The 19,810-nt window shown below is 51.7% G+C and overlaps 1 protein-coding gene across 1 annotated transcript in view; it reads left to right on the forward strand.

Annotated features, from left to right (window-relative positions):
* The window catches only part of LOC111143428 (sphingomyelin phosphodiesterase acid like 3B), a 23,172-nt gene extending 3,577 nt beyond the window's left edge, over window positions 1–19,595 (forward strand). Inside the window, exons 2-8 of the mRNA XM_022497166.1 lie at window positions 7,052–7,265; window positions 10,475–10,572; window positions 14,476–14,619; window positions 15,794–15,966; window positions 16,468–16,648; window positions 16,738–16,871; window positions 19,230–19,595. Coding sequence (XP_022352874.1) covers window positions 7,052–7,265; window positions 10,475–10,572; window positions 14,476–14,619; window positions 15,794–15,966; window positions 16,468–16,648; window positions 16,738–16,871; window positions 19,230–19,595 — 1,310 coding nt within the window. The remainder of the gene's footprint in view (window positions 1–7,051; window positions 7,266–10,474; window positions 10,573–14,475; window positions 14,620–15,793; window positions 15,967–16,467; window positions 16,649–16,737; window positions 16,872–19,229) is intronic.
* The last annotated feature ends 215 nt before the right edge of the window (window positions 19,596–19,810 follow it).

The following is a 19,810-nucleotide window of genomic DNA, read 5'->3' on the forward strand; positions in this document are numbered from 1 at the left end:
ATTTATTTATTTGTCAGAGAGAGAGAGGGAGAGAGAGCGAGCACAGGTAGACAGAATGGCAGGCAGAGGCAGAGGGAGAAGCAGGCTCCCTGCCAAGCAAGGAGCCCGATGTGGGACTCGATCCCAGGACGCTGGGATCATGACCTGAGCCGAAGGCAGCTGCTTAACAAACTGAGCCACCCAGGCGTCCCGGGATGGTGGGTTTTATAGGTACTATTTTTTTTCTCTTTATTCCAGACTTTCTGGAATGTATACATCTATACTTTAAAAGGAAATTAAATTTTATTTATTTTCTTCTTTCAAAATTTTTTTTTTAAGATTTTATTTATTTATTTGACAGAGAGAGAGATCACAAGTAGACGGAGAGGCAGGCAGAGAGAGAGAGAGAGAGAGAGAGAGGGAAGCAGGCGCCCTGCTGAGCAGAGAGCCCGATGCGGGACTCGATCCCAGGACCCTGAGATCATGACCTGAGCCGAAGGCAGCTGCTTAACCCACTGAGCCACCCAGGCACCCTCTTCTTTCAAATTTAAATTCAATAAATCAACATATGGTGTAGTGTTAGTTTCAGAGGTAGAGGGCAGTGATTCATCGGGTGCGTGTAACACGCCCTGCTCCTGACATCCCGTGCCCTCCTTCACGCCCATCCCCCGCCCCCCTGTGCCCCCACTCCCCTCCCCTCCAGCCACTCTCAGTTGGTTCCCTATGGTTAAGAGTCTCTTAGGGTTTGTCTTTCTGATTTCATCTTGATAAAAACAAAATTAAATTTTAGAAGAATTCCACAGCACCCATAAGTTTTTTCAGACTCCGAATCTTTCCCGAAGTGCAGAAGGTTGAGACCCTCGGCAGAGAGCCGTCATGCCTGTGGCCTTTGGACTTCCACTTCCTCAGCCTAGACCTTGGGTGTGGGTACATAAGAGCCAGTGGGCTCCCTCTCCTCCCACATACGGCCCTTGCTGCCCCGGGTTATCCTCCAAACCAGAGAGAAAGAGCCAAACCCTGTCCCGGGGGTTAGCATGGGGGGTTAGCACAGTAGGCTAACATTTCCCTCAACAATGAACCTGGGGGGCTGTCGTGAGGAGAGAGCCGTCTGCGGGCTTAACACAGGGGGTCAGTAAATGTTGGCTTGAATCAGGGAGGCCTGTGTTTCGGAAGGCCTCAGTTTACAGGGGAGGTGATTGCTCAAGGTCAAATGCAAAGGACGAAAAGAGTGACCAGATCGTCTTGTGTGTGGGTTACACACAATTATAGAAAAAAGTCATGGAGTCGCAGAGCCTTAGAACTGGCAGGGCCTTCAGATAACTTTGCACAGTCCCGTCCTCTTACCCTTGAGGAAACAGACAGAGGCTTTGGAAGCGAAGAAGAACCGAGGCCCACGGGGCAGACTGGCCCAGGGAATAAGCATTACTCGGCCTGGCTTGTCTGCCACACGGCCCTGGGGGGCTGCTGCATGTGAGATCGCTCCTTTCATCCACACATCTGCCCCTTTGCCACTGGCACATGATCCCCATTGTACAGATGAGGAAACTGAGACTCAGTTGGGGCAATCTCTCATTCAGGTTGCCATTGCCAGTGTGGAGGAGCCTAGATTCAAAACCAGATTTCCCTTATTCCACATTCCATACTTGCCCTTTCCAGAACAACCCCACTGCCTTAAGCCAAAAAATCTGGGTCCTACCTTTTAGTATCTATGTGACCTTGACTCTCTTATGTCACTATAAAATAGGATAGGGATAAGGTAGAGGAGAGTTTAAACGCGATAGCTAAGTGAGATCACATACATACATTGTAATGTGCTGTAAAAGTTTAAAGGACCATTAAAAAAAAAAATCCAAGGTCAGGGAGCCCTGGGTGGCTCAGTAGATTAAGCGTCTGCCTTCGGCTGGGGTCATGATCCCAGGGTCCTGGAATAGAGGCCCGGTGTTGGGCTCAGGGGGGAGCCTGCTTCTCCCTCTCCTCCTTGCTCCTGTTCTCTGTCACTCTCATTTTTCTCTCTCAAATAAACAAATAAATAAATAAAATATATTTTTAAAAAGTTTAAAAATAAATAAACATCAAAGGTCACACTGCTAGCTAGCGACAAAGTAAAGTGCATCATGATCTTTTCTGTTCTGATGCGATTTGAATCATAAGTTTGCCACTAACTGGTTCACTTTCCTCATCTGTAAAATGGTACAATACTAGAATGTATGTCATTGATTCTGTCATTAGTAGAGTGTTTGGCACAGCTTCTGGCATTCAGTAGGTGCTAAATTAATAGCAGGTGTCCTCCTGCCTTCCTCTTCTTGTCTCCAATCATAAAAGTAGACTCAGCTGAAGACCTTCTTGGGCTCTAGGAATTATTTTTGCAAGTCTCCCGCCCCCATCAAGAATCACAGTTAAAGGATCTCACATTATACGATTTTAATAAATTTTAGATACATCATTGCTTTTCAAATGAATTATAGATTTTGATGGCTGAGCTTGGGAACCAATGCACTTTTTTTCCAGCTCTCAAACATTTCCATGGGCCTTACATAGCTACAAGGCCCCGGGTCCTGTATTTGTTGTCCCTTAGTGGACAAGGGGGCCTGGTGACCCGGGTGATGGAGAAGGAAGACTAGGAAACTATTTTGCCTACCCGGGGATGAAGAACAACTGAGCTCTCAGAATTTAAACTGGAGGATGGACTGTGCCCATCGGCCCTCCACTCAGGGAGGGCCATCCAGGAGGAGACAGATCTGTCTTCACGTTCACGTTGTTCTCAAGTCCTAGCCCTCTGCACTTTATCTGCAGAGGACAGCAGCTGAGGGGACGCAGGGGTGACTGGGGAAAGTGGTAGCCCCTCCCCCCACATCCTGTCTCCCTCCCATGGTGGAGGGGGGACTTGCAGGACCCGCCCCCCCCCAGGAATCAAATTCAGCATACGTGCTTCTTTGCAATGCTGAGTGCCTTGGCATTATCTCCTATTATCTCAATTAACCCTCACATCAACCGGAAGAGATAGGGGGCACTGTTTTCCCCCTTTTACAGCTGAGTAAACTGAGGCACAAAATTGCTCATGGTCCCACAGCTAGGGGGCAGCGGAGCTGAAATTCCAACCGAGATTTGTGCTCTCAACTACTCACTGGAATTAATACCAAATATATTCATATTCTCTCTCTTTAAAAAAAAAAAAAGATATATATATATATTTTTTTTTTGTCAGAGATCACAAGCCTGGGAGCAGCAGGCAGAGGGAGAAGCAGACTCCCCGCTGAGCAGGGAGCCCAATGACAGCTCGATCCCAGGACCCTGGGATCATGACCTGAGCTGAAGGCAGATGCTTAACTGACTGGGTGCCCCAATTTATTCATATTCTCAGTAATTAATGAATAATAATGACAGCTAAGATTGGTATACCTATTCTTAAAACTGAAGGAACACACGAATACTTTCTTACTGTAAAAGATTCAAGCAGCATGAATCTATAAAGGCTCTTAATTTTAATGAGACCCCCGGGTGAGGCTTACGCACCGGAAAGTCTGAGGACATCTGGTCTTAGAGTAAAGTGTTGCACTGCCCGATGCGCCACACCTTCCCAGTCTCTCCTGCCCCAGGGGTAGCTGCCAAGGGCCGTGGTGTACTGGGATTCTTCTCTACCAGCCCTTTCTCTCCACCAACTTATTTGCTGCTCACAGACAAGCAGGCCAGATGTCAAACACCCCAAGGTTCAGCAAGGCTAACAGGCTTGCCAGAATCCTCAGCCAACACAGGGGAGAGCCTGGATTAGAAACTTGACAATTGGGGCGCCTGGGTGGCTCAGTTGGTTAAGCAACTGCCTTCGGCTCAGGTCATGATCCTGGAGTCCCGGCATCGAGTCCCACATCGAGTCCCACATCGGGCTCCCTGCTCGGCAGGGAGTCTGCTTCTCCCTCTGACCTCTCTCCTCTCATGCTCTCTCTCTCTCTCTCAAATAAATAAATAAAATCTTAAAAAAAAAGAAAGAAAGAAACCAGACAACCCACCTCCCTCAGGGTCCTTAGACTCACCCCCTTCTCCATGATGTTATAGAGCTTAATTCCTCACGGTCTGTGGCTCCCACTGTTTTATGCATAACATATGTGTTTTACAAAAGCCTGTGGCTCCCACTGTTCTATGCATAACATATGCGTTTTACAAAAGCCATCTTCTGGAGGCTCTGAGTCAACTTTGTGCCTCAGCTCTGGAGCCAGAGAGGGCTGGGTTTGAACCTCAGTTTCCTCATCTGTAAAATGGGCATAAGAATCCCACCTCACAGAATGGCTGCAGGAATGAGATGAAATGAGCGGATAAAGGGTACCTCACTAACACACACACACGCGCATGCACATGCGCGCACACGTATCACTAGGAATCCCGGGGAGGCTGGAAGGAGTTTCAGTTCTACACTCTGACTAGACCGGAGCTTGTGGGAAGAGAAGCTGACAGCCGACATGTGAGCCTGTCAGCAGACAAGGAGTTTCTGGAGTGAAGCAATGTTCCTGGCTTCTCAGAGGGCTGACATCAAAGGGGCAGAACTGCTTCCTGCTTATGGTTAGTTGAAGAAGAGCCTGCTCCAGGCGGGGGACTGGTCTTTGCCTGGTCTTCAGAGGAAGCCAGGGGACCGCATTCCAGAGAGAACGGCAAAGGACCTCTCACTCTATCTGACCTGGCCAGCCCTGTCTCAGGTTTGGAAGCAGGTGTGACTCCCTTCCAGTCTCCATGCACGGGCTCAGGAGAGCCTACCAACTCTGCCCATTTACTGGTTGAAATGAGGCAGTTAGTTTCTCTGGCTTGGGATTTTCTCTGTAGGAGTAATTTCACATAGAGTGATCACAATTTGTATGGCAAGTTTGAATTCCCCCAATTATAAACAAAGACTCTCAGTTTGGGTAAAAAAGAAACATGCAGGCATAGACTGTCTACAAAAAAATATCAAAAATAAAAAGGCATCCTTTTGGGGCACCTGGTTGGCTCAGTGGGTAGAACATCTAACTCTGGATCACAGGGTAGTGAGATCAAACCCTATATTGGGCGTGAAGCGTACTTAGAAAAAGAAAAGGCACTGGTTTTACGCCCTTAGCAATCACATCTTCCTGGGAGAAAATCGAGAGCCACGGGACCTCCACCATTTTGCTGTCTGATCTCAGGCATATTGATCTTAGTTAACATGACCTTAGCCTTAGTATCCTTATCTGCAAAATGGGGATAATGGTCAATACAGTTGACCCCTGATGGACACAAGTGTGAACTGTACAGTCCACTTATATACAGATTTTTTGATAAATACAGTACTGCAATGTATTTTCTCTTCCTTATGAGTTTTCTTTTTTCTCTTTTTAAAGATTTTATTTATTTATTTGAGAGAGAGAGAGAGATCAGTAGCAGGGGGAGGAGTAGAGGGAGAAGCAAACTCCCTGCTGAGCATGGAACCCAACCCGGGACTTGATCCCAGGACCCTGAGATCATGACCTGAGCCCAAGGCAGACGTTTAACCATCTGAGCCACCCCGGCGCCCCCTTATGATTTTTCTTAATAACATTTTTTTTCTCTAGCTTACTTTATTGTACAAATGCAGCATATAACACATATAACATTACAACATATGTGCTTATTGACTATTGATGTTATCAGTAAAGGCTTCTGGTCAACAGTAGGCTTTTAGTAGTTATGTTTTGGGGGAGTCATAAGTTATGCACAGATTTTTTTTTTTTTTTTTTTTTTTTACAGAGATCACAAGTAGGCAGAGAGGCAGGCAGAGAGGAAGGAGGAAGCAGGCTCCCCGCTGAGCAGAGAGCTCCATGCGGGGCTCGATCCCAGGACCCCGGGATCATGACCTGAGCTGAAGGCAGAGGCTTCAACCCACTGAGCCACCCAGGTGCCCCTATGCACAGATTTTTGACTGTATGGGCATCGGTGCCCCTAACCTGCATTGTCTGAGGGTAAACTGCCCCTCCAGGGCTGCAGTGACTGTGTAATGACCTTGGGAGGGATCCTGACTTACTTAATCAGTCGTTTGCACCTTAGTGTAAACAAGGTTCTGATCCTCTCCTGGGACCAGGTTTAGGTAAGGAGAGGTGAGGAGAAGTTTTGGAGAGAGGATCAGGGGCTGGACTTGACCTTTGGACCTCTCCTAGAGCCCCACGGGGGGTCCTGTGGCTGGCGTGGTGCCGTGGCTATCCATCCCTGAAAGCAGCCCTGGGAAGCCCGGGGCTCCCTGGCAGAGGCTGGGTTTCCTGGGCTGGGGGCGGGGCAGGGGTGTATGACTGTGCCACTGAGTGACACAGGAAATGTAGGAGGAAGTGACAGCAGTGATGGAGGGTGAGGAAATCCCAAGCCTCACTCTGGTCGTAGCCAAAAACACAGGATTTAGGGCAGAGGCCGAATGTGGTCAATAAGAATGGTTGAAACTACTTATCCATGGCCCCCTGCTGGGTACAGATGACAAATCCACCCTGTGTGGCCTGTTTCTTTGTTGGGATTCCTTTCTCTTGATCACACCAAGAGATTTTTTTTTTAAAGATTTTCTTTTTAAATAATCTTTATATCCAACATGGGGCTTGAACTCACAACCCTGAGATCAAGAGTCAAATGCTGCTCAGAGTGAGCCAGGCAGGTGCTCCTCATGCCAAAAGATTTTTGACATTTCAGCCAGCCTAGGTTGGAAGCTGTGGCTCTAGTTCTGGGCTCCGAGAGGTGAAGCGACACACCCAAGGTCACACAGCAGTGTAGGTGGCTCCAGAGCCTTCACCATGACACTCCCCAAACTTAGCTTTCAAACAATCACGGTGCTTAGAATTTCCAAAGGATTCTTTGAGGGTCATTGAAGCCCAATCCCCTTGCTGCTGCTGGGTCCCTCGAGGTGGGGAAATGGAGAGGGTCAAAGGTCACAGGTCGTCTCAGGGCTTCGTGGGGCCAAGTCAGACCTGTGGCTCTTTCTCTGTGAACCCTGGCTTCTGAGGAAAGTGTCTCACATTTGGAGACTGTTCTCCCCAAGCTAGGACCCCGCTGGGCTTCCTCCCCATCCAGACTCAGGGAGGTACCAGCATCAAAGACGATCTCCTTTCCCCTGCAGGGAAATTCTGGCACATCTCTGACCTGCACCTTGACCCTGAATACAAGGTATCCGAAGACCCCCTCCAAGTGTGCCCATCAGCTGGCTCCCAGCCAGTGCCCAACGCAGGCCCCTGGGGCGACTACCTCTGCGACTCTCCCTGGGCCCTCATCAACGCCTCCATCTATGCCATGAAGGAGATCGAGCCGGAGCCAGACTTCATCCTCTGGACGGGGTGAGAGCAGTCATAAAAGCCACCCTTCACCAGGCCGCTGCTGAGTGCCACCTGCGGGCCTGGCTCCCTCCCCAGGCCAGCTCCCTTAGTCCTCACACCGGCTCAGATTCAGAGAGGATGGACCTGAAGCTTGAGGGAACTGTGGGCCTGGCTGATCCCGCAGTCTATGCCCTTGACTCTGTCTCCTAACCTTAGTAGAACACAGCTCTCTCTGAGGCTGGGGACACAGTCCGGGCACATCTGGGTATGTGGAGAACTCCCGGATTTTATTTTATTTTTTTTTAAGATTTATGTGTTTATTTGAGAGAGAGAGAGGCAGAGAAAGAGCGAGAGGGAGAGCAGGGGGAGGGTCAGAGGCAGAGGAAGAGGGAGAGACCCCAGCAGACTCCCCGCTGAGTGTAGAGCCCAACAAGGGGCTCGATCCCATGTCCCTGAGACCTGAGCCAAAGTCAAGAGTCAGAGGTTTAACAGATGGTGCCACTTAGGTGCCCCGAGGACTCCCAGATTCTAAGTCAGGGCGATGAACAGTGGGGCCCTCCCACCAGGGTTTAGGGATCCACGTGCAAGGAGGGAAGAAGGTAGGGGGGCTGAGAGTGGTCCTGGCTTTGGGACCCAGTGTCCTGGCTGCCTTGGCCTGGGGGGGCGTTCTCACTGGTCACAGCACTGCTCTGCTGAAGGACAGCTTATGGGGTGAGTGATTTCTCCTCAGCCAGATTCCATTTCTGTTCCTCATCCAAGGACATGCCATAAGTCCTCCAACTTCCCTCAGAACTGGCTGTCCTTGTCCCTCATGGTCCACCCTTCACTCCCTGGCTCCTTTCTCTCTCCCTCGGTGGAGCAGCCTGTCTTGTGCTCAGCCCTGGGTCGACACTGGGGAACCAAGATGATACAAACCCAGACTGGCCTTCAAGGAGTTCCCAGGCTTGTGGGTGACAAGCCTGAGGACCATTGTATCCCAGCTGGGAGGGAGGGTCACTTGCAGATGTGGGAGCTTTGCAGGGTACCTGACTCCATCTCACAGGAAGTGGTAAGCAGGGGGCTGGTGAGGAAGGCTGGCCAGTGCTCTGACTTCCTGCTCCCTCTTCCAGCCTCCTTGGACACTTGTAGAGTGTGGGATTAAGCTCATGATGCCCCCAGCTGTCCCTCAGTGTGGTGTGGTGTGGTAGTGACTGGGAATGACCCTGAGATGGACCCTGTAGTTGGCAACAGGAGGCTACAGGGCTGGACACTTCAGAAATGTGACAGTGTCGGGGCTCCTGGGTGGCTCAGTTGGTTAAGCATCTACCTTTGGTTCAGGTCATGATCCTGGGGTCCTGGGATCAAGTTCCCCTTTGGGCTCCCTGGTGGGTGGGGAGCTTGCTTCTCCCTCTGTCTGCCACTCCCCCTGCTTGTGCCTCTCTCTCTCTGACAAATAAATAAATAAAATCTTGAAGGAAGGAAGAAAGGAAGGAAGGAAGGAAGGGAGGGAGGGAGGGAGGGACAGTGTCTCAGGAGAGGTCTGGGCAGCTCAGAATCAGTCTAAGAAGAGAAGAGAGTGAGCTTTAGGCTTTGACCCTGAACTCTTGCTCCCAAGACAGATTGTGCTCCAGGAGCCTCTGGATTCTCCGAGGAGGGGCCCAGGAGGAATATTCTGAAAGATGTGATGTGATCCCTCTGGGAAGGGCGACTGCTTTGGGAAATTCACAATCCTTTAACAGAAACATGATGTTTCTGGGAAATCTCTGGGGCCTTGCAGATATATATGATGTTGAATGAGATGACCTCTGGGACCTTTTATAGTTCAATTTCTAAAAAGTTTGACTTCTTGGGGCAAGTTGCCATCCCTTAGGGGTAACCTGTAGAAACTGGGAGTGTTTTCTAGAAGAAAGAATTAGATCCTAATTAAACTAGAAATATAAAGGGCAGAGGAGTTTTGTTCTGATGTCCTTGGACCCCCTGGCCTGTCCCTGGGGTGGGCAGGGGGCTAGGCTCCTCCTGGGGCCCTAAGGAGGGTCAGAGACGCAGCAGGGAGTAATGGGTATAAGCGTAGACTCTGGAGCCCGGCCGACTGGGTTCAGACCCTGGCTCCACCCCTTTGAGAATCCGCCACCATTCTGTGCCTTGTTTCTCTATCTGTCAAACAGGACTAACAGAACCCACGTTGGAGGGTTATCATGGAGAACAAATTAGGGGATGTGAGTACAACACACAGAAAGTCCGGGGCACAAAGCAAGCCAGGTTTGCTGCTGGTAACGGTATCACAACTACTAAGCTGATTAACTTCCTGGGGGAGGATGGATGCAGCAGTTGCCTCACCCCGTCGGGTCCAGCTGGGTCCTCAAGCTTTATATTGTTGGGGCTCTTACCTTTTCCCTTTCTCCTCCCCTGCTCTCTGCATATGTCTTTTTAAAGTAGGCTTCATGCCCAGTGTGGAGCCCAATGTGGGACTTGGAACTCATGACCCTGAGATCAAGACCTGAGCTGAAATCAAGAGTCAGATGCTTAACCGACTGAGCCATCCACGTGCCCCATTTCTAAGTTGGATCCAGGAATTTAGCTCAGCAGAACAGTGGACTAAAGTGTCCTAGGGCAGGTCCTGGATCTGCCATAGGATGAACTCTAAACTCTGATGCCAGCTCCCAGCTCCCTAGAACCCTTGGGGAATGGAGCAGGACTCAGAGACGGCTTTTCCACCCCAAGCTCCCTGGGGACTTGCAGGTGGGACTCGAACCCCCAAGCTTCTGTCTTAACATAATAATATTAATTGCAACTTGGCAGCTACTATTCTGCTTTTTATGTTCCTTTGTTTTTATCTATTTTAAAAAGAAAGGAGAAGCGTTTCACTGGAGCCCAAGTGAGGACAGCCACCTGGGAAATATGCTCTTCACAAGGAAGAGTGGTCCCGCTTGTCTATATTTTATGTATATCATTTTCCCAGATGTATTAGAGTCTCAGAAATACTCTAGGAGTAGGTACCATTATTACTCCTATTTTACAGATGAGATAATGGAGGCTCAGAGAGGTTAAGCAGCCAGCCCAGGGACCCACAGCAGGTCACTGGCAGAGACCAGGTTTGAACTCTGTCCTGCTAGACTCACAGCTCCAGCCTGGCCCTCCCCTCACAGAGGGCCGGCTCCACAGCCAGTTTTCTCATGGCTGAGCTGTTCCTCCTTTCTCTCGGGCCCCCTCCTGAGCTGCCTGCACCAAATGGGCTCCGTGGTGTTTTGCAGTGATGACACACCTCACGTGCCCAATGAGAGGCTGGGAGAAGCCGCTGTATTGGGAATCGTGGAGCGCCTGACCAGGCTCATCAGAGAGGTCTTTCCAGGTAAGCCCCTGCCATCTGTCCCCCGAAGCATTGCCTAAACCCCTGGCAGTGTCTGTTGGGACAGCAACAGCCCCAACGCTGGCTGCTGGCCAGGTCTCATAGCGATCGATCAAGGAACATGAGCCACCCCTGCCCTGTGTTTGCACGCAGAATCCTATGAACGGAAGTGCCTGACTTCCCGTTCGGCCTTCTGCCCGAGCCTGCTTTACAGCGACTTATAGCCCCTTCTCAGCACCTGCCGCTATAGAAAGGCATCATTCCCGGAGGTCTCCCAGGGACTCACATGTAGCCCCAGAGCTGCCATCCACCGCCCTCCAACCATCCTGGCTGCCGGGGCCTCTGGGAGATGCTGATTTCCAGCCCAGGTGCTGTTCTTGGTGCTTGCAAGGACTTCAGAGCCTAGGAGAGCAGGCAGAGCCCATGAGTGGTTACGGCAGCAGCCCCATGGGACCTGACGGGCGAGTGGGACCTGATGCCCCATCTAACGGCCCCGGACGATGTCTTTAAGCAACCTGTGCTGAATCCGAGGTGCCAGGGACCGAATCAGGCTCTCAAGCTGCCCACTGGGGACCTGTCAGAGCAGCCCACTAACCCCCACCCCCACCCCCACCCCCATGGGGTTCTGGAACAGCTGCATCCTCTAAGGTCTTAGACACAGATCTCCAGGCCCCAGATAGGATTGATGATAATAAAAATACGTATTAGCAGCAGCAGTAACTGCATGGATCTATGTACTGCGGGCTAAGTGTCAGGCACTGCTCTAAGAATACGATATGCTGTAGCTCATTCACGCTTGTGGTGCTCCTGCAGAGATGTGCTACTGCTACTTCCTTTTTACTGCTGAGAAATGTGAGCCCTGGAGTCAAGTAAACAGGTCAAGGTCATGTGGGAAGGGCGGGGACACAAATCCTTGTTTGAGCACGGATCTGACCCACCACTCCAGGAGGGGCTCGCAGCTGCTGTCACCAGCTCACACCGGTCCTCGAGGCAACCTCCTTTCCCACCTCCTTCCCTCAACCTGAGTCATTTTATGCACAGTTGTCTGGATGCGTAGGGAAGGCACCGATGGCTCAAAGCTAGTCAGTTCCTGCGGAGGCAGTCAAACTAAAATGCAACTCCGAGCACCCTTTTCTCTACTCCAGAAGGGCTTCTGGAATACAGGTGAAATAATGGACAAGAAAATGCTTTACAGGGGCACCTGGGTGGCTCAGCCGGTTAAGCCTCTGCCTTTGGTTCAGGTCATGACCCTGGAGTCCTGGGATTGAGCTCCGAGTCAGGCTCCTTTCTCAGTGGGGAGCCTGCTTCTCCCTCTGCTTAGTGTTCCTCCTACTTGTGCTCTCTGTCAGATAAATAAATAAAATACATTAAAAAAAAGAAAATGCTTTACAACTATGAGTTCACGTACAAAGGTAAATTAGAAGAGTCTCTCATTTATAAACACACTTGCACATTTATTGAATTTCCTAATATCTAACATGCCATCGACTGTGAGATGCATCATTATTTTATGTACTGTTAAGAAAAAAAATGTTGGGGCGCCTGGTTGGCTCAGTGGGTTAAGCCTCTGCCTTCAGCTCTGGTCATAATCTCAGGGTCATGGGGCTCTCTGTTCAGCGGAGAACCTGCTTCCCCCTCTCTCTCTGCCTACTGCCCTGCCTACTTGTGATCTCTCTCTATCAAATAAATAAAATCTTAAAAAAAAATGTTGTTAGAGTATGACAGCGCCCGGCCTCCATGAGAAGTCATAGCCCACCTGCAGAGATGTTAAACTAAGAACATACTAGAAGAATTAAAAGGAGACATTATCTTATTTGAGAATTACAGTAACACAGGTGAAGCAGAACACTTTCCGCTTTGTAGATAAATAAGCGGAAGCACAAAGCAGTCAGGCAACTCGCTGGCAAGGAGAAAGGGACAGAAGCTCGAGATTTCTGGGTCCACATCACGTGTCACATGTTCTTCCTGCCACGTGCCAGCTGCGTTCCCTGGCAGTCCCTGTAAATGCCGGCCCATCTTCTCCAGGACTGCTGAGCCGGGGACGCCGGTGAACGCTCCGGCTGGGCGGTGCCCTGGAGACTCTGTTTCGCGTCTGCGCAGAGCGAGGACAATCATGGTACCTGCCCAGAAGGATGTTGTGAGGATTAAGTAGGGTAATCCACTCGCTCATCTAGTGAACAAATATTTACAGAGTATCCACTAAGAGCAAGATGCCATTCCAGGAGGAGGGAACTTGGCCGTGGACTAGAGGCCAGATCGTGCCCTCATTGGAGCTTATGCTCATAAGGGGTTTCTCACAGTGCCCGGCGCAAAGCCCCAGCAAGAAAAGGGGAGAGTCCCTCCCTTCTCATCTGTCCTTGGAATTCCAGGGTTTTTGTGTTTTTTCCTAAATGGATCCTTTTATTTATTTTTTTCAGATTTATTTATTTTAGAGGGGAGTAGCAGTGGGAGAGGGACAAAATCTCAAGCAGACTCCCCTGAGCGTGGCCCCAAGATCGTGACTTGAGCGGAATCAAGAGTCAGACTCTCTCTCTCTCTCTCTTTATTTTAAATTTTGTTTATTTGACACAGAAAGAGAGAGCACAGCAGGGGGAGCAGTAGCCAGAGGGAGAAGCAGGCTCCCCTCTGAGCAGGGAGCCTGATGCAGGACTTGATCCCAGGACCCCAGGATCATGACCCAAGACAAAGGCAGACAACAATTGAGCCACCCAGGTACCCCCCTAAAAGGATTCTTTTTTTTTTTTTTAAAGATTTTATTTTATTTATTTGACAGCGAAATCACAAGTAGGCAGAGAGGCAGGCAGAGAGAGAGGAGGAAGCAGGCTCCCCGCTGAGCAGAGAGCCCTATGCGGGGCTCCATCCCAGGACCTGAGATCATGACCTGAACAGAAGGCAGAGGCTTAACCCACTGAGCCACCCAGGCGCCCCTCTAAAAGGGTTCTTAGGCTGCCGGCAGTTATGTTGAAGAGGTGAGGTTTTTTTTCCAGGCAGTTACAGAGCTGGTTTCTGGGTTGGCAAGCAATTCCTGATGGGAACCTTACGACCACCTCCTTCTGTGGGGCTCCCGCCTCCCTCATTGGTTCAAGGTCACTCATGCTCTGGGGACTGCCAAGTTCCTATAACGGCAAAACTTTGCCCTGAGCTCGGAGGAATTGTTGTTTCTGGCCAAACACTTATCGAGCAATTACTACTGGCACAGTACAGACATAGACGTAAACTAAAAGCACAAGGAGGGAATGCATCTGAAGGCCCCCCGCTCCAGCGTCATTCACAAGCCTCTCCCTCCTCTGACCCCCACCTCCACCCCATACACTTCCACAGCCAGTGGCTCTTCCCTTTTCTGTGACAGTCCTCCCACCTCTGATTACTGAATACCTGTCAACCCTACTGCACTTCGAGGCCCCTGGGACTGGGACTGGGTGCCTGGTTCCAGAGTCTGTGCATTGGCCTACACGAGGTGTTCAGTAAACACCTGTTGAATCACGGAATTTGTCAAACTCCTAAGGCTCCCAGAGGGAACCAGACCCCTTCCCTAACAGTAAGTGGACCTGGAACGGAATAGAACAAGAAGTTCTACATTACCACGGGGCTCCTAAGGGATGGGAAGATGATTTCGATCTTCTAGCTTACGTCTTCTCGTCTTCTGATGCTTTCTTCCGACCGGGAAACCCTTTGCTGGGAATGGGGTTAGGAACTGGGGTCAGGGAACTCACTGCTCTTCCTTCCCAGGTCTGAGCCATGTTTGGCCAGATTCTACTGAATGCTGTTTTCTGCTTATCTCTGTATTTCCCTCATCTGTGCTACGGCTCTTCCCACAGGCTCCCACAGTCAGTGGTGGACTGAAAAGTCCCAGCTCTGCCGAGCGCTTTCCCATAAACGTGTTTACGTGTCTCTTTTTCCTCCCAGATACCAAAGTCTACGCTGCTCTGGGAAATCATGACTTTCACCCCAAAAACCAGTTCCCAGCAGGGAGCAACAACATCTACAATCAGGTCGCAGAGCTGTGGAGGCCCTGGCTCAGTAACGAATCCATCGCTCTCTTCAAAGAAGGTACTTTTTGCAACTATAAACACTTCCTTGTCTGCCCAGGTCTCATCGAATTTTGTCCTCACCAAGACCCCAGGAAACAGGTACCGATTTTATCCCCATTACACAGATAAGGAGATAGAGGCTTGAAGATGTTGAGTCCCTTGGCGAAAATCAGCCAACGTAGAGGTAGCCGGGTTGGGAGCAGACTCTGGGGCTGACTCTGCTGCCCGTGCTCTCAGCGGCTCTAAGGAGGATCATAACGGACCATTTCCTGAGCATTTACTGGGTGCCAGGCACCACTCTCGGCACATTCCAAGACTCCTCATGGAAACAAGGAAGGGGAAGCAACCTCCGGTTCAGGCAGCATTTCCCACCCTTGGTGCTACTGACATCTTGGGTCGGATAATTCATTGTGGGGGCCATCAAGGATGCGGGATACGAGGGACACCATCGCCGTAAACCAAAATGTCTCCAGACGCCGCCAAATGTTCCCCCAGGGAACAAAATCAGCGGCTGAGAGCCACTGATCCAGAGACACAGCAGTCCAAGGGGACCCTGGCTGCTCTCTTGCCTGTCCTCAGTCCCAGCGGGTCAAACCCAACCAGAAACTGGTTGATGTAGTCCATGGAGATCAGTTTCTTTCTTTCTTTTTATTTTATTTTTTTAAGATTTTATTTATTTCTTTGACAGAGACACAGCGAGAGAGGGAACACAAGACGGGGAATGGGAGAGGGAGAACAGGCTTCCCACGGAGGAAGGAGCCCAATGTGGGGCTCGATCCCAGGACCCTGAGATCATGACCCAAGCCTGAGGCAGACACCTAATGACTGAGCCACTCTGGCACCCCCGGAGATCAGTTTCTAGGACAGAGAGTTGAGTGAACAGGGTTGACAGTGGATCTGGAGGGACAAACACATCTTACTGTTCTTCGAATTATAGAAAGGGAGAAACCCAGGCACACAGCGGTGAAGTCAAAATGTTCCCAGGCTGCACAGCTAGGTACGGGAGCCAGGACCGGAGCTGGGGCAGTGGGCCCGCAGAGCCTCTGGTCTTCTCACCGTGGTCCTCCTATGGGCAAGACGGGAAGGGAGAACACCGGGACAGGAGACGGTGGAAGCGAAGTTGGGGGGGCACGGAGACGTGTCTCATCAGAGGCAGGGGACCCTTCAGATTCTCCCTGGCTGTGACGCCGTAGGTGCCTTCTATTCTGAGAAATTGCCGGGCCCAAGTGGGGCTGGGCGAATCGTGGTCCTCAACACCAACCTGTACTACAGCAACAATGAGCAGACGGCTGGCATGGCAGACCCTGCGCAGCAGTTCCGGTGGCTGGAAGACGTGCTGACCCGTGCATCCCAAGCTAAGGAGATGGTAAGGACTCCCACCTCCACCTGCTACCCTCTCTGGGGTCACCTCCTGAGCCAGTGTCCCACCTCTGCACAAGCTCAGCCACTCCCTTGAGGGGCCTCTATCCCTGAGGGTCCTTCAGCAGCCTGGCACCAGGAGGGGGCTTCTTTTTCCAGCCTCACGACAGACTGGGAAAAAGAGAGGGGTCTTCTGGGGGGCGCCCTTAGCACTCTCGAAGGCACAGAGGTGGGAAACATCTGGTAAAATCATGGCTGGCTCTGCCTTTGGCTCAGGTCATGATCTCAGGGTCGTGGGATCGAGCTCCACATCAAGCTTTCTGCTCAGTGGGGAGCCTTCTTCCTGCACCTCCTCTGTCTGCCTCTCTGCGTGCTTGTAATCTCTGTCAAATAAATAAATAAAATCTTTTAAAAAAGAAATGGCTGGGTCTTCAGAGCACTGGCATCAGCCAGGGGGTGGGCTTGACAGGGGATCTTGGAGCCTGTCCTGGGCACCCCATCCATGCAGGTGTACATAATTGGCCACGTGCCCCCGGGCTTCTTCGAGAAGACGCAGAACAAAGCGTGGTTCCGGGAGGGCTTCAACGAGGAGTACCTGAAGGTGGTCCGGAAGCACCATCGAGTCATCGCAGGGCAGTTCTTTGGCCATCACCACACCGACAGCTTCCGGATGTTCTACGATGACGCAGGTACTCGCCGCGGAGGACAGCGGCCAGCCCATACCCACCTCCTCCTCTTGCCGGCCTCTCTCTCAGTCCTGCGGTCTCTCTCCTGAAAGGTGCCCCCATCAGTGTCCTGTTCCTTACCCCTGGAGTCACCCCGTGGAAAACCACCTTACCTGGAGTGGTCAATGGGGCCAACAATCCTGGCATCCGGGTATTTGAATACGACCGAGCCACACTGAGCCTGCAGGTCAGGAGCCCTGGGTCTGCTGGGGCTGGAGGGGGAGGATGGGGAGGGACCTGAATGTATCACCGCCTTGCCTGATCCTTCCAGCTTAATCTCCCTCTTCTAGAGCTCTGGTTCCCTCGAGCCACTCTGGATCCTGCAACAAACTCAGATAATTCTTTGTCCCCAATTCTCCGTTCAGCCTAGATCATAGCTTCCTACCCGGCCTCTCTACCTCTAGCTCCGTGCCCTGCTATAGCTCATCTACTACACATTACAGAAGGCTCTAAGACCTTCCATGGCTCCCCAGTGCCCACAAGATAAGCTGGATCTCTTTGGCCTGGTGTTCAAGGCCTCCCGCAGCATGACCTTATGCCCATTGCCCGCCTTATGCCTACACCGACAAGGCCTCAGCCAAAGCAGACCTCTGACTCACCGAGCAACCCCTCATCTCCTGGGCTGGGCTTGTTGTTATTGACATGGCAAAGAAACAGTATTCCTTAATTTATTTAACAAAAGGTACTAAGTAAGCACCTACCATGAGCGGGGCCCTGTGCTGAGCTCAGGAGATACGTAAGTGAACAGTGACAAAGTCACTGCTGTCCTGGAGCTGGCATTCTCACAGGAGACACACACGGTAGTATCCTATCCTATAGTAGACAGTATGAAAAGGAACGTTTAGTGTGATGTGCAGAGAAGCACTAAGGACAAAGAGTGAGGGGGCAGGTGTCACCATTATTGGGTGTGTGTGCACATGCATGTGCGTGCCGTGAGGCAGGTGGGATGGAATTTCACCCATAGGGTGACATGTGAGTTCTGAGTAGATGGAGGGAGGGAGCCATGCAGGCATACTGGGAAGGCAGAGGACAGAGCAAGTCAGAGGCCCTGGGTTGGACTGTGCTTTTGGTGAGTGTCAGGGAGGAGCGTGGAGGTCCTGGCTGCAGAGGAAGGCACAGGCGGAGGGTGGGAGGGATGAGGTCAGATCCTGTCAGCTGGATGTGGAGGGTTTGGGGCAGGATGAAATATTCTGACTTACACAATTTTACAAAATCCCCCTTATCGCCGGCTAGCCGGCTCTGCAGAGAACAGGCTCTAGGGGGCAAGGGCAGAAACGGGGGTGGGGGTTAGGGGAAGGGTGAGGTAGGAGGTGACAATTAGTACTGAGAGGTGATGCTGGCACAGGCCAGGGGGTGGCGGTGGGACAGTGAGAAGCCCCAGATCCTGGATGTCTGCTGAAGGTAGAGGAGACAGGGTTTTTGGGGACCGGATGAGGGCGAGAGAGAGAGGAACTAGGGCTTTGGCCTCAGCGCCTGGAGAGGTGAAGCTGCCCTTTACTGAACTGGGATCACCGTGGGAGGAACACGTTTCAGAGGAAGATCAGAAGTCCGGTTTGGGACCTGTTCACTTGGGGAGGTCTAAGTGGTGTCCCAGTGAAAATGCCCAGCGACGAGGCAGCCGGGTATTCAAGTTGGAGGCCCAGGAAGAGGTGGATATAGAGATTTTTAATTGGGTGCTTGAGAGAGGACATTTAAAGCCAGGGACTGGACCAGATAACCGAGGTCCTTGACTCTAGAGTAAGTGTGCACGGAGGAGACATCTGAGGTCTTTCAAGAGTGTGGCCTGTTGTCCATATGGGCACTCAGAGGGCCTTAGCAGAGGAGTCACCGGCTGGTTCCCATGCCCCCCCCCACCCCCAAAATGCCTTCTCAGGGAGGGAGTCACACAGGCCTGGGTTTGAATCCTGGCTCCACCACTCATGAGATTTTTGACCTCTTCCCGCCTCCGCTCATCTGTAAAATGGGAGTATCAGTCCCTCACAGGGTTTGGAGAGGACCAAATGGAATAACATAATGTGCCTCTGGGGAGGCTGCCCTCCAGACATGGCAGTTCCTCTTACCCCACTTCTAGTGACAAATTTAAGTGGAAAGCATCAGACAGATAAGCCTTTCCAGATTCTAGTTCCGAAGATGCATCTGATCCTAGGAGTCCTGGGTGTATCCCAAACCGTCGTCAACCACAATTCCATAACCTCTTTCAGCCAGGCACTCCATGCCATTTCTTTAAGTTGCTTTTTATCCATGAATTCTGTAAATATTTACTGAGCCCTCTTCTGTCACTGAACACCTGTAGGACCCTGGACAAAGGAATTAACCTCTTTAGGACTCAGTGTCCTCATCTGTGAAATCGGGGTAATACGGGCAGTTACCCCATTAGCATACCAGGCATAACCCCATAAGTAGGAAATGCTCGCTAACAGAGTCACTGTTAGAGCTATAAAGAATCTGGGGCGGGGTGGGGGGGCGGAATGCAAGGTGTAGGATTGGAGGTTGGGTGGAAACTGCCAGCTGCTCAGGGCCGGCCCTCCTCACGCCCTCTCTCCAGGACGTGGTGACCTACTTCGTGAACCTGAGCCAGGCGAACGCGCAGGGGACTCCACTCTGGGAGCTTGAGTACCGGCTGACCAAGGCCTACAGGGTGCCCGACGCAGGCGCCCGCTCCATGCACGCGGCGCTGGGCCGCATCGCCGGCGATCCCGGGGCGCTGCAGCGCTACTACGTCTACAACTCGGTCGGCTACGACCGCGAGGCCTGCGATCAGGCCTGCCGCGCCGAGCACGTGTGCGCGTTGCGCGAAGTGGCCTTTGACGCTTACGCCGCCTGCCTGCGCGCCCCCGGCGCAGCGTCCGCGCCCGCGCCCGCGCTCCTGCTGGCGGCGCTGCTGGGCCTGCGCGCGCTGCTCGCGCCCTGACCTCGGGCGCCCGCCGGCCGCTTGCCCGCGGAGACTTGCCGCCACCCGGGCCCGGCGTCTACAGCGGGAACCCGCGTGGAGCAGCAGCCTGGGCAGTAAATGAAGCGCCGAAGACCTTCCCCGTCCCCAGCACATTATTTTCCCCCAAATTTCCTCCAAAACACAGTGCTCCTCGAGCATCTCATTCTGTGCGTTTTCCCTTTTCATAATGTTTC

The sequence above is a fragment of the Enhydra lutris genome, unplaced genomic scaffold (genome assembly GCF_002288905.1).
Source record: "Enhydra lutris kenyoni isolate GAN:26980312 unplaced genomic scaffold, ASM228890v2 scaffoldscaffold9, whole genome shotgun sequence".
NCBI lineage: Eukaryota > Metazoa > Chordata > Mammalia > Carnivora > Mustelidae > Enhydra > Enhydra lutris.